General features: G+C 38.4%; 1 protein-coding gene across 2 annotated transcripts in view; it reads right to left on the bottom strand.

Annotated features, from left to right (window-relative positions):
- Positions 1 to 15,853, bottom strand: part of AKAP11 (A-kinase anchoring protein 11) — a 68,612-nt gene that overhangs the window by 22,119 nt on the left and 30,640 nt on the right. For both annotated transcript variants that reach the window (XM_053563301.1, XM_053563303.1), the window contains exon 7: positions 11,096 to 15,566. In XM_053563301.1, the coding sequence (XP_053419276.1) occupies positions 11,096 to 15,566 (4,471 nt within the window). The remainder of the gene's footprint in view (positions 1 to 11,095; positions 15,567 to 15,853) is intronic.

Genomic DNA, 15,853 nt, shown 5'->3' with positions numbered 1-15,853 from the left:
TCTAACAAAAATGCTCGACCCCACCCAAACGCATGGAAACTAAACAATCTGCGGTTGAATAACAGATGGGTGAAGGAAGAAATAAAACAGGAAATCATTAACTTCCTTGAGCATAACAACAATGAAGACACAAACTACCAAAACCTGTGGGATACTGCAAAAGCAGTTTTGAGAGGAAAATTCATCACTTTAGATGCCTACATTCGAAAAACAGAAAGAGAGCACATCAACAATCTCACAAGAGATCTTATGGAATTGGAAAAAGAAGAACAATCTAAGCCTAAACTCAGTAGAAGAAAAGAAATGTCCAAAATCAAATCAGGGATCAGTGAAATTGAAAACAAAAGAATCATTCAGAAAATTAATGAAACAAGGAGTTGGTTTTTTGAAAAAATAAATAAAATAGATAAACCATTGGCCAGACTAATGAGGAATAGAAAAGTAAAATCTCTAGTAACCTCAATCAGAAATGATAAAGGGGAAATAACAACTGATCCCACAGAGATACAAGAGATCATCTCTGAATACTACCAGAAACTCTATGCCCAGAAATTTGACAATGTGAAAGAAATAGATGAATATTTGGAATCACACCCTCTCCCTAGACCCAGCCAGGAAGAAATAGAGCTCCTGAACAGACCAATTTCAAGCACTGAGATCAAAGAAACAATTAAAAATCTTCCAACCAAAAAATGCCCTGGTCCAGATGGCTTCACTCCAGAATTCTATCAAACTTTCAAAGAAGAGCTTATTCCTCTACTTCAGAAATTATTCCACAAAATTGAGGAAGAAGGAATCTTCCCCAACATATTCTATGAAGCAAACATCACCCTGATACCAAAACCAGGAAAAGACCCAAACAAAAAGAATTTCAAACCAATCTCACTCATGAACATAGACGCAAAAATTCTCAACAAAATCCTAGCCAATAGATTACAGCTTATCATCAAAAAAAGTCATTCATCATGATCAAGTAGGCTTCATCCCAGGGATGCAAGGCTGGTTTAACATACACAAGTCTATAAACGTTATCCACCATATTAACAAAGGCAAAGATAAAGATCACATGATCCTCTCAATAGATGCAGAAAAGGCATTTGATAAAATCCAGCATCCTTTTCTAATTAGAACACTGAAGAGTATAGGCATAGGTGGCACATTTCTAAAACTGATTGAAGCTATCTATGACAAACCCACAGCTAATATTTTACTGAATGGAGTAAAACTCAAACCTTTTCCTCTTAGAACTGGAACCAGACAAGGTTGTCCTCTGTCACCTTTACTATTCAACGTAGTGCTGGAAGTTGTAGCCAATACAATTAGGCAAGACAAGGAAATAAAGGGAATTCAAATGGGAGCAGAGGAGGTCAAACTCTCCCTCTTTGCTGAGGACATGATCTTATACTTAGAGAACCCCAAAGACTCAACCACAAGACTCCTAGAAGTCATCAAAAAATACAGTAATGTTTCAGGATATAAAATCAATGTCCACAAGTCAGTAGCCTTTGTGTACACCAATAACAGTCAAGATGAGAAGCTAATTAAGGACACAACTCCCTTCACCATAGTTTCAAAGAAAATGAAATACCTAGGAATATACCTAACGAAGGAGGTGAAGGACCTCTATAAAGAAAACTATGAAATCCTCAGAAAGGAAATAGCAGAGGATATTAACAAAAGGAAGAACATATCATGCTCATAGATGGGAAGAATCAACATTGTTAAAATGTCTATACTTGCCAAAGCAATCTACCTATTCAATGCCATTCCTATCAAAATACCAACATCGTACTTTCAAGATTTGGAAAAAATGATTCTGCGTTTTGTATGGAACCGGAAAAAACCCCGTATAGCTAGGCAGTTCTCTGTAACAAAAAGAAAGCTGGGGGCATCAGCATACCAGATTTTAGTCTGTACTACAAAGCCATAGTGCTCAAGACAGCATGGTACTGGCACAAAAACAGAGACATAGACACTTGGAATCGAATCGAAAACCAAGAAATGAAACTAACATTTTACAACCACCTAATCTTTGATAAACCAAACAAGAACATACCTTGGGGGAAAGACTCCCAATTCAATAAATGGTGTTGGGAGAACTGGATGTCTACATGTAAAAGACTGAAACTGGACCCACACCTTTCCCCACTCACAAAAATTGATTCAAGATGGATAAAGGACTTAAACTTAAGGCATGAAACAATAAAAATCCTCCAAGAAAGCATAGGAAAAACACTGGAAGATATTGACCTGGGGAAAGACTTCATGAAGAAGACTGCCATGGCAATTGCAACAACAACAAAAATAAACAAATGGGGCTTCATTGAACTGAAAAGCTTCTGTACAGATAAGGAGACAATAACCAAAGCAAAGAGACAACCTACACAATGGGAAAGGATATTTGCATATTTTCAATCAGACAAAAGCTTGATAACTAGGATCTATAGAGAACTCAGATTAATCCACATGAAAAAAGCCAACAATCCCTTATATCAATGGGCAAGAGACATGAATAGAACTTTCTCTAAAGACGACAGACGAATGGCTAACAAACACATGAAAAAATGTTCATCATTTCTATATATTAGAGAAATGCAAATCAAAACAACCCTGAGATATCATCTAACCCCAGTGAGAATGGCCCACATCACAAAATCTCAAAACTGCAGATGCTGGCGTGGATGTGGAGAGAAGGGAACACTTTTACACTGCTGGTGGGACTGCAAACTAGTACAACCTTTCTGGAAGGAAGTATGGAGAAACCTGAAAGCACTCAACCTAGACCTCCCATTTGATCCTGCAATCCCATTACTGGGCATCTACCCAGAAGGAAAAAAAATCCTTTTATCATAAGGACACTTGTACTAGACTGTTTATTGCAGCTCAATTTACAATCGCCAAAATGTGGAAACAGCCTAAATGCCCACCAACCCAGGAATGGATTAACAAGCTGTGGTATATGTATACCATGGAATACTATTCAGCCATTAAAAAAAATGGAGACTTTACATCCTTCGTATTAATGTGGATGGACGTGGAAGACATTATTCTTAGTAAAGCATCACAAGAATGGAGAAGCATGAATCCTATGTACTCAATTTTGATATGAGGACAATTAATGACAATTATGGTTATGGGGGGGGAACAGAAAGAGGGTAGGAGGGAGGTGGGTGGGGCCTTGGTGTGTGTCACACTTTATGGGGGCAAGACATGATTGCAAGAGGACTTTACCTAACAATTGCAATCAGTGTAACCTGGCTTATTGTACCCTCAATGAATCCCCAACAATTAAAAAAAAAAAAAGAAACAAATCACACAAATAAATACACATTTATGATTATAAAAAAAAAAAAAGATAAGTAGATCTTGAAGCAAATACAGAAACAATATTTGCTACAAGGAGGGATCTTATCTAGTGAATGTTCTTAATAGCATGCCCATGGTTAGGAATTGCTTATAGAAAATAAACATTCAGCATGAATGGAAAAAAAAAAAAACAACAAAAAAAACGGATCATTCTCTCAGAGAACTCCGGGATAACTCGAAGAAGATCAATACACGAATAATTGGAATTTCTGAAAATGATGAAGTGGGCTCAATGGGCACAGAGGCCCTTCTGCATGAAATTATGAAAGAAAATTTCCAGAGATGCCTAGAGATTCTGAAATTCAGATACCAGACAGCTTCAGAACCCCAGCACGATTCAAACCCAATAAGTCATCCCCCAGGCATATCGTAATTACCTTCACTAAAGTTAATATGAAGGAGAAAATTCTCAAAGCAGCCCAGCGAAAGAAAACCATTACGTACAGAGGGAAGAATATTAGAATAACTGCAGATCTCTCTGCTGAAATTTTCAAGACAGAAGAGGGTGGTCATTGACTTTTAATCTCCTAAAGCAAAATAACTTTCAACCCAGGATCTTGTATCCAGCTAAACTGAGCTCAATTTATGATGGAGAAATTAAATACTTTAATGACATTCATATGTTGAAGAAATTTTCCATAACCAAACCAGCTCTTCAGGATATTCTCAGACCCATCCTCCACAATGACCAACCCAATCCTATACCACAAAAATGAACTCACTCAGAAACTTCGGATCAAACTCCAACTTCCACACTGGTGAAAGGATTAAAAATGTCCACTGGACCTTTGAAAAACTCGATACCCAAAACTTCACCAGACTTATCAATATTCTCCATTAATGTGAACGTTTTAAACTGTCCTCTAAAGAGGCATAGGTTAGCTGACTGGATACAACAACTCAGGCCAGATATCTGTTGCATACAAGAATCACATCTTAACTTAAAAGACAAATACAGACTCAGGGTGAAAGGATGTTTATCCATATTTCAGGCAAATGGTAATCAGAAAAAAGCAGGTGTTGCAATTTTATTTGCAGATACAATAGGCTTTAAACCAACAAAAGTAAGGAAGGACAAGAATGGTCACTTCATATTTGTTAAGGGTAATACTCAATACGATGACATCTCAATTGTTAGTATCTATGCACCCAACCAGAACGCACCTCAATTTATAAGAGAAACTCTAACTAACATGAGCAACTTGATTTCCACCAGCTCCATAATAGTTGGAGATTTCAACACTCCTTTGGCAGTGTTGGATCGATCCTCCACCAAGAAGCTGAGCAAAGAAATTTTAGATTTAAACCTAACCATCCAACGTTTAGATTTAGCAGACATCTACAGAACATTTCATCCCAACAAAACTGAATACACATACTTCTCATCAGCCCACGGAACTTACTTCAAAATCGACCACATCATAGGTCACAAGTCTAACCTCAGTAAATTTAAAGGAATAGAAATTATTCCTTGCATCTTCTGGGACCACCATGGAATAAAAGTTGAGCTGAATAACAACAGGAATCTGCATACTCATACAAAATCATGGAAGTTAAATAACCTTATCCTGAATGATAGCTGGATCAGAGACAAGATTAAGAAAGAAATTGCCGGGGGGCGCCTGTGGCTCAGCTGGTAGGGCGCCAGCCCCATATACCGAGGGTGGCAGGTTCAAACCCGGCCCCGACTGAACTGCAACCAAAAAAAAAATAGCCAGGCGTTGTGGCGGGCGCCTATAGTCCCAGCTACTCGGGAGGCTGAGGCAAGAGAATCACTTAAGCCCAGGAGTTGGAGGTTGCTGTGAGCTGGGTGAGGCCACGGCACTCTACCGAGGGCCATAAAGTGAGACTCTGTCTCTATGAAAAAAAAAAAAAGAAATTGCCAATTTTTTGGAACAAAACGACAATGAAGACACAAACTATCAGAACCTCTGGGACACTGCAAAGGCAGTTCTAAGAGGGAAATTTATAGCACTGCAAGCCTTCCTCAAGAGAACAGGAAGAGAGGAAGTTAACAACTTAATGGGACATCTCAAGCAACTGGAAAAGGAAGAACATTCCAACCCCAAACCCAGTAGAAGAAAAGAAATAACCAAAATCAGAGCAGAATTAAATGAAATTGAAAACAAAAGAATAATATAACAGATCATAAATCAAAAAGCTGGTTTTTTGAAAAGGTCAATAAAATAGATAAACCTCTGGCCAACCTAATCAGAAAAAAAAGAGTAAAATCTCTAATCTCATCAATCAGAAATGACAAAGAAGAAATAACAGATTCCTCAGAAATTCAAAAAATCCTTAATGAATATACAAGAAACTTTATTCTCAGAAATATGAAAATCTGAAGGAAATTGACCGATCCTTGGAAGCACATCACCTTCCAAGTCTTAGCCAGAATCAAGTGGAAATACTGAACAGGACCATATCAAGTTCGGAAATAGCATTAACTGGGCTGGCGCCTGTGGCTCAGTCGGTGGGGCGCCGGCCCCATATACCGAGCGTGGTGGGTTCAAACCCGGCCCCAGCCAAACTACAACCAAAAAATAGCCAGGAGTTGTGGCGGGCGCCTGTAGTCCCAGCTACTCGGGAGGCTGAGGCAAGAGAGTCGCTTAAGCCCAGGAGTTGGAGGTTGCTGTGAGCTGTGTGAGGCCATAGCACTCTACTGAGGGCCATAAAGTGAGACTCTATCTCTACAAAAAAAAAAAAAAAAGGAAATAGCATCAACTATACAAAACCTCCCTAAAAGGAAAAGCCCAGGACCAGATGGTTTCCCGTCAGAATTCTACCAAACCTTTAAAGAGGAATTAATACCTGTATTACTCAACCTGTTACAAAAGGTAGGAAAGGAAGGAAGACTACCCAACACGTTCTATGAAGCAAACATCACCCTGATCCCCAAACCAGGAAAAGACCCAACAAGAAAATTATAGACCAATATCACTAATGAATATAGATGCAAAAATATTCAACAAGATCCTAACAAACAGAATCCAGCAACACATCAAACAAATTACACATCGTGACCAAGTCGGTTTTATCCCAGGGTCTCAAGGCTGGTTCAATATACGTAGATCTATAAATGTAATTCAGCACATAAACAAATTAAAAAACAAAGACCATATGATTCTTTCAATCGATGCAGAAAAAGCTTTTGATAATATCCAGCATCCCTTCATGATCAGAACACTTAAGAAAATTGGTATAGAAGGGACATTTCTTAAACTGATAAGAGACCATCTACAGCAAACCCACAGCCAATATCATATTGAATGGAGTTAAATTGGAATCATTTCCACTCAGATCAGGAACCAGACAAGGCTGCCCATTGTCTCCATTGCTTTTTAACATTGTAATGGAAGTTTTAGCCACCACAATTAGGGAAGAAAAGGTGATCAAGGGTCAGAAGAGATCAAACTTTCGCTCTTCGCAGATGATATGATCGTGTATCCGGAAAACACTAGGGACTCTATTACAAAACTCCTAGAAGTGATCAGGAGTTATAGCAGCGTCTCAGGCTACAAAATCAACATTCATAAATTGTAGCCTTTATATACACCAACAACAGTCAAGTTGAAAAAGCAGTTAAGGACTCTAACCCATTCACAGTAGTGCCAAAGAAGATGAAATATTTGGGAGTTTATCTAACAAAGGACATGAAAGATCTCTATAAAGAGAACTATGAAACTCTAAGAAAAGAAATAGCTGAAAATGTTAACAAATGGAAAAACATACCATGCTCATGGCTGGGAAGAATCAACATTGTTAAAATGTCTATACTACCCAAAGCAATATATAATTTCAACGCAATCCCTATTAAAGCTCCATTGTCATACTTTAAAGATCTTGAAAAAACAGTACTTCGTTTTATATGGAATCATAAAAAACTCAAATAGCCAAGACATTACTCAGAAATAAAAACAAAACAGGAGGAATTACGCTTCCAGACCTCAGACTTTACTACAAATCGATAGTGATCAAAACAGCATGGTATTCACACAAAAACAGAGAAGTGGATGTCTGGAACAGAATAGAGAACCAAGAGATGAATCCAGCTATTTACTGTTATTTGATCTTTGACAAGCCAATTAAAAACATTCAGTGGGGAAAAGATTCCCTATTTAACAAATGGTGCTGGGTGAACTGGCTGACAACCTGCAGAAGACTGAAATTGGACCCACACCTTTCACCATTAACTAAGATAGACTCTCATTGGATTAAAGATTTAAACTTAAGACATGAAACTATAAAAATACTAGAGGAGAGTGCAGGGAAAACCCTTGAAGAAATTGGTCTGGGCGAGTATTTTATGAGGAGGACCCCCTGGGCAAATGAAACAGCTTCAAAAATACACTACTGGGACTTGATCAAACTAAAAAGCTTCTGCACAGCCAAGAACACAGTAAGTAAAGCAGTCAGACAGTCCTCAGAATGGGAGAAGATATTTGCAGGTTATGTCTCCGACAAAGGTTTAATAACCAGAATCCACAGAGAACGCATTAGCAAGAAAAAAACAAGGGATCCCATTGCAGGCTGGGCAAGGGATTTGAAGAGAAATTTCTCTGAAGAAGACAGGCGCATGGCCTACAGACATATGAAAAAATGCTCATCATCTTCAATCATCAGAGAAATGCAAATCAAAACTACTTTGAGATATCTTCTAACTCCAGTGAGACTAGCCTGTATTACAAAATCTCAAGACCAGAGACGTTGGCATGGATGTGGAGAAAAGGGAACACTTCTGCACTGCTGGTGGGAATGCAAATTAATACATTCCTTTTGGAAAGATACGGAGAACACTTAGAGATCTAAAAATAGATCTGCCATTCAATCCTGTAATCCCTCTGTTGGGTATATACCCAGAAAAATCACATCATAACAAAGATATTTGTACCAGAATGTTTACTGCAGCCCTATTCATAATTGCTAAGTCATGGAAAAAGCCCAAGTGCCCATCGATCCACGAATGGATTAATAAGTTGTGGTATATGTACACCATGGAATATTATGCAGCCTTAAAGAAAGATGGAGACTTTACCTCTTTCATGTTTACATGGATGGAGCTGGAACATATTTTTCTTAGTAAAGTATCTCAAGAATGGAAGAAAAAGTACCCAATGTACTCAGCCCTACTATGAAACTAATTTGGGGCTTTCACATGAAAGCTATAACCCAGTTACAACCAAAGAATAGGGGAAAGGGGGAAAGGGAGGGGAGCGAGGAGGGTGGTGGTAGAGGGAGGGGGATTGGTGGGATTACACCAGCGGTGCATCTTACCGGGGTATATGCGAAACTTGGTAAATGTGGAATGTAAATGTCTTGGCACAGTAACTGAGATAATACCAGGAAGGCTATGTTAACCACTGTGATGAAAATGTGTCAAACGGTCTATGAAGCTAGTGTATGATGCCCCATGATCATATCAATGTACACAGCTATGATTTAATTAAAAAAAAAAAAAACAAAACATTAGAACTAGAAAATGTGAAACAGTAAACTGTACACATTAGGGGCAAGTTTTCAGTCAGCACTTGTAGTACCCTAGCACAACTACTAAGAAGAGAACAGGAAAAGAAACCACAAAATAAAATCCTATCAACCTTTACATAAACTGGAAGCATTGGGTTATAGGAAGAACTCCAGGGGTCCTACCTACTCATCCAGCTCTAAGAAGGAAAAGTAAAGTACTGAGGAAATAACAGCAAAGGCATGCGCTAGGCCCTGAGAGTGATGTCAAAATTTTAAACTAGAGGAGAGTCTCTTTCCCTCCATTACAATGAGAATGGGGGTCTAAGCGGGGGCGGGGGGGGGGTGGAGATACCAAAATGGAGGGAAAATTAAAATAGCCTGAGGGTACTTGTATGTGGAAAGGTGTTTCAATTGTAAAAAAGGCCTAGTTTATTACAATTTACTCATTTGAATAGTTATTAACCATTTATTATATGTGTATTAGTATACTAAGAACTAATGTGTAAGACATGAATAAAGGAAAATGTAGGCCTAGGACACAGGTTCACGAACTTTTTCTGTAAAGGGCCAGACAGTAAACACTTAGGGCCTATGTCTTAGGCAATGCTGGCCATGTGGTCTCTGCCATGACTATTCAACTGGGCCACTAGAGCACAAAGGCAGCCACAGACAGTAAGTAAATGAATGAGCATTGCTGTGTTCCAATAAAACATTACTTATGAATATTGATATTTGAATTTCATATAATTTTCACATCACAAAATATTATTTTGATTTAACCATTAAAAAAAAAACGCATTAAGTTTTCTTAGCTTACAGTCCAGACACACACAAAAACAAACAGTAGGCCCCATTTCAACTACAGAATTTGGTTTTCCAACCCCTAGCCTACGAAAAAGGAGGCTGCCTGATTAAGGCAAACAAAGACCTGCTCTGGCTCACCAGGAACCTGCAGCAGTTCTCATCTCAAGTAGATGCTATGGAAAAACTGGCTTCAACAGTCCGGACCAAACAGCATCTCTCCATTTTAAGAAGGCTAAGAAAAGAGGCAGTCCTTGTTATGGCTTTGACAAAAGCTCCTCAAAAATCTGGGATATCACGTTAACTCAATTAAACTCTGCCTCCACTTGAAGCATTTTCTTTCCAATGGGACTTTACCAATACCATCCTACAAACAAGTAACAAGTTGGTCCTGATGTTTGCTCAAGGAGAAATACAATTAAAAGTGAGAATTTTAACTAAGTTGTTAAAATCAATGAGCAACACAGAAGCTACTGAAGACCCTATAGAACTAGTGGAAAGAACTATACCCTTAGGGTGTGTACTGATCAAGAGAGGTGCTGCCGGCGGTGAAAGTATTTGGAGAACTGGTGCTTTCTTTCTCAGAGTACTTAGATTAAACCGTGCTTTTTATAAGAAAACTCACCTGTGTGAACAGAAAAAAGAAAACAATGTAGAACAGTGATTTTCAACCTTCCTAATGCCGCAACCCTTTAATACAGTCCAAAGGGGTCGCGACCCACAGGTTGAGAACCCCTGGTGTAGAAAATTTAACCTCAGAGTAGTAAATTAACATGGTAATAGTCTATACTTGCTATACAATAGTCTCCCCTTATCTGCAGAGGATAAGTTCTAAGACCTCCCCCACAACAGATATCTAAAACCACAAATTATACCAAACCATATATATAATATATATATATATATATATACACACACACACCACGTTTTTCTCAATCTGATAACCCTGACAGCTACTAAGTGACTAGCAGGTGGGAAACAGGCACAGCATGGGAAGGGATGACTCACACCCCAGGCAGGAGGGAATGAGATTTCATCATGTTACTCAGGGCAGTGCGTGATTTAAAACTTAAGAATTATTTATTTCTGGAATTTCTCACTTAACATTTTTTAGCCTGTGGAAAGCAAAACCAAGGACAAGCAGGGACTACTGTATAAAATTTTCCAATTATTTATCTGATTCCACTTTACCTATTTCATATTTCTGTGAATTCGGCCAAGGTGATTTATCTTGTAGCCCTCATCTTCCACCTTTGTAAATCGACAATGCCTTCCCTCAAAAGGGATCAGGAGACAAAATATGTGACAGTCATGTATAGGGTATGAATTAATATACATAGGGAACAGGAAAAATTATTGTGAGTTTAGGGTTAAAAATAAATGTATCTTCCTGAACAGGACCTAAGACACATGACCGCATTTTTCATTTTATCATAACATCTAAGAGAAACCTGAAACTTACCTGCTAACAACATGTCCAATGTTTGTCACGGCTGATGTCATAATTTCTGTGGCAAGGCTGTCAGCAAAACTGGCACCATCTTGTCCAATGCCACTGTCAGCTGCCAAGCTGGCATTGCTCAGCTCTCTCTCTGCTTTTTCAATAGCTTCAGCAACTATCTTCTCAGCAAGCACTGTCTTCTTATCAAGATTAACATGAATTTGAGGGACATCAAGATGAAAAATCATAGATTTCTGACAGGTCTTGCTAAATTTTAAATTAGAAGTTGGCTTACTACAAGTGAGTGAAGGCTGTCTGAAAAAATGCTGAGATGAATTTCCGGTGCAATCATGGAGTTCTTTAAGGTCACAGTATCTGCAAGTTTGACTTATGAGAGGTGATAACTTTTCTGCATAAGTGATCCTATCTGCTGACTTTGCAGTCTCAGACACCTGGAGAACTGCAGATCCTAAAGTCAGCTCTAAAGTGTCATCCACTACTTTTTTAGCATATTCTTCTATAGCCTGAGCAACATTCTCTCCATCTAAGCTACCTGTACTATGGTAAAACCTGTGATTTTGCAAGGAAGGCTGAAGAGACTTAGGAAATTCTGGTTCAATGTGACAGTCTATAGCTCCATCACAAACTGATTTTTCATACAAGCAGGAATCTGTTAAAGATTTTGGCAAGCCAACTACAGATGCTATAAGCTCTTTTTTAGCATCTCTCGTTATGCTGCAAGCAAGAGAAGTTGAGAAATTACTCAGTTCACAGCATTCATTTCTGTATGTATCCTGGGTCCTTTCACATGTTTGATTTTTACAAAAGTTACCTCCATTTCCTTTACTTGGCCTTTTTTTATCTAGTTGGTGTTCTTTACTTGAGAACATGAATAGTTCCTGACTCGTTTTCACCAGAGAGCTTTGCACAGGGAATACTGTTGAGTCACAATTCACTTTGGTCATCTTAGCTGCTTCTTGTAATCCTGATTTAACTGATCGGTAGGCAAGTCTGTTGGCATACTGATCCATTATTAACTCACTATCACCACCTTCCTGTTTTAGTATTTGGATAATGTGGCCTGCGTACTCATCTGTCACACTTTCACAGCTGGGATACTTATATGTCAGACCTGACATACAAGAAGTTGGTGATAATGAAAGAACATATGGATCTACCTCTCTTGGATGTGCTAAGGCCTCGATATCCAAATTCTTTTCTGATCTAGAATCTTGGTCACCATCAACATAACAACTGTTCTTTGGGCCAAAAAGTATACTTCTAACTTTTGCTATTTTCTCAGCTTCCGTAATGACTTCTGCTGCCATATCACCTGCAAAATTACATAATGTTTGTAAATTTTCACCTGAGTGACTTAAAAAAATAGGTGACATATTTCTTTGACTTTGTACATTTAAGCAAGGGCTGTTAACTTTGGGTTCTTGAATTATTTTATGACCTAAATGGGAGGCTGCCATTTCAGTTGCATGAGAAATGATGTGCGTAGCTAATGCTTCTGCAAACTGAACTTTCTTCCCTGACTGCTCTGACTTCACATCTACTTCTGGATGCTCTTCACCTTCACTACTTTCAACTTCTTCTGACAGAGATCGCATGAGTCTCAGCATGAACTCTTCTTTTTCGATAGCATTTTGTTCATTCTCTGACAAACTACCAACAGACGAGTTGTGAGGTGTAGAGGGTGGTGTAGCAGGAGCAAATTCTTTGGCTAATTCCCCCTTGAGCTGTTTGGTTAACTTCTTGATATCCCATTCAGAACTAGCCTGGGATGGTATTAGAGGAGTTGATGGGGGAGTATCAGGTATGACATTCCTGTCTGCGATCTTCTGTTTATCTTCCACATGCAAACCATCTACACAAGTAAGCACTGCTGCTGAGAACGGATGTGAATGAGGAAAAGTGCTTTCCGGTCCAAAAGAAAAGGGCTCAAGCATGGCATTTTTCAAATTATGCTTTGTCACTGGTTTATCCTTACCAAGTTCCTTCAAATCAGGTTTCTGACCCACAATAGTTGGACAAGGTAGTACTGTCTCTACAGAAAACCCACGAACCATAGAACCTTTGCATTCTGGAACACAGTCCTTTCCAAATGAAAGTGAACTCTGAGTTCTGTGATCTGGAGAGTCAAGAAATTTGGGGTACTTTCCCAGTGCCAACTGTGATTCTTCTCCAAGAACAGGCAAGCTTTCCTTATCTGCTGCACTTTTATCTATATTTGGGATCACTGACTTGCTTTTATCTAGGGAATGTTTAATAATAGATTTAGATAATCGGTGAGCAAACATGTCTTTATTGCTTGCTTCACTCTTTTGTAGTGCTTCTTGATCAGAGTGGGAAAAAGGGGTTTTTCCTTTAATTGATTTAGTTAAATAATCTGTGTGTTCATCAGCTGTTTTTGTAACTTCGGATGACGTCATTGACTCTAAAGTTTCATTTACTATCATATGCACGATCGCTGCAGAAAAATTGCTAATAATGACAGGATCACTTGTTAATTCTGAAGAACTCTGCTTTTCGACATCATCACTAATTGGTTTAAAATCATTCTGGTTATCTGGATTGTGCTCTGAAGGTAAGCAAATATTTCTGAGACATGCTACTTCCCCTTTGCTGTTTTTTGTGGTAACATATACCTGGGTAGAATCACCGTTTGAATCAGATGACAGAGGAGACTTTGCCTGATACATATCAGAGGAAATATAAGGGAGAAGGGCACTTCCTGCCAAGGGCACTGGTATAGAAGTGACAATTCCAGAAGTACAAAGCAAAGCCTGCTGCACTGTGTATTCCTTTTTATACTCCTGCACTGGTTTTGTCACCATAGTTGCTTGATTTTGAAAAGAAGGGGAGAACGTGAAGGTCTGTTCTGATGGCACTACACTTTCTACACTCACATGCTTGATGTTATCTGTAGAAACACTAACTGCTGCCTTTGTTGTGAAGGTCACATCAACTTGTGATAGCTCAATGAATGCTTCCTGTATTACAGATTCAGACAAATCTTTTGCATATGACTTCACTACTTTGTCTTCAAAGTCGAACCACCCACACTGTGGAGATGCAGGTGTGGAAAGATATGAAAACTGACACACCTCCATGATGCCTTCGAAAACAAGCTCTTCAGCAAGATCTGCAGCAAACCTAGCAACTGTGTTTGTAAAAATCTGCTTCTTTACATACTGTAAATCTTTGAAGGCATTTGATAAAGCTTCACTCACCAAAAAATTAGCCAGGCCACTAATGGCACGTTCTTTCAGGGAAAAGGCACGTTGCCTCCTCAGTTCATTAAATGCCATCTGAAAAACAGATGATGTCAATCTGATGGCGAAGTGGCACAATGCATTGGTACAAGAAGAGACTCCTTTCTGTAAGTCTTTAAATGCACTGCCAAAACTTTTTTCCACAAGATCCACTGCAAATTTCTGAATGCTACCTTTAATCATTAAGGATTTATTTTTAGATTTACTTTTTTGATCAAGGTTTCCATGCTTAAGAGCTACAGTTTTATTTTCTCCACTTTTTAAACTACTAATGCTTGATATGGCATTAGTATCATTGGTATGCTGGGTATGAAGAAGAGAGCCTAGTACTTCACATGAAACATTATTTGCATAATCTTCATAGGTGTAATAAATAGAATCATGATTTTCATGGATCCTATCTCTACCATTATCTGCTTGGCAGAAACATTCAGCTGGAGTACAGCCACCGAGAGGACTAAATGCAGAGGATCGAATAGGACTAAACAAACCACTATCTTCCCCTGTTGCCTTCACTGGCCGAGGAGAATCCGGAGCATCACACAGGTTACCATATGGGGATTCTGGTTTACGAGGAGTTGGCTTTCTAACATTAGCAGGGAGAGCTGGACGATCAAACTTGAATTTCTGAGGATTCATACAAGATTTTCCCCGTTCATGTCCTTTCTTTTGTGATGACTTCCCTATGATAGGATCTTTTATAAATGGACAAGAAGTCTCTAGAGTTTGTTCTAGTTCATCAAACTGATCAAAACTATCAAAAAATTCACTTATTTCTGAGTCTGAATCCTCTATATCATCTTTCATCACAGGAATTTTAGGCAGCTCAAGTTTTGCTTTTAAACTTTTTTGATACCCCTCTTCATCCAAGAAAATAACAGGACTTGGACTTGAGCATTCTGATTCAGATGAGTAGGCAGGAGAAGAAGAAAAAAATGCTTTCTGTATATTACTACCTTTATCTGAAGCATCAGATGACCTATAGAAACTCCTTTGGATCCAAGGCTCTGAAATTGATGTTGTGACTGAAGTTTTCACAGAAAGTTGTTCTTTATATCCCTGCACGTTTGTTAAGGAAGTTGAGGGTTTGGCTAATGACTTCTGCCGTCCAGAGCTAATCAGAATCCTTAAATCATCACTTTCTAAATGGGAACCAGGAACAGTCTGAGCAGCAGCATCACATTGGCTTCTAAGTACAGTAATGTTTGTTCCTATAGGAAAAGAGTAAAAAAATTAATCTTGAAAAAGAAATTTTCAGAAATTTAAATCAATGGAATAACTTGAAACTTTAAAGTTTAAAATTTTCATGTTTAAAATAACTTCTGAAATTTGAATCTGGGCATGTTCCAGACTCTTAAAATAATGGTATAAACAGCACTTGAATAGAACTATTTAAGTAAAAACAGAAATAACAAAACAAAGACCAGGTAACAATAAACTTAAAATCACAAGGAAATTAACTCCTTAATCAATCACAAAAAGAACAGTTAAATTACTT

Source organism: Nycticebus coucang, chromosome 15 (genome assembly GCF_027406575.1).
Source record: "Nycticebus coucang isolate mNycCou1 chromosome 15, mNycCou1.pri, whole genome shotgun sequence".
Classification (NCBI taxonomy): Eukaryota; Metazoa; Chordata; class Mammalia; order Primates; family Lorisidae; genus Nycticebus; species Nycticebus coucang.
The sequence above is the reverse complement of the archived record's forward strand: the minus strand, read 5'-3'. Positions and strand labels throughout refer to the sequence as shown.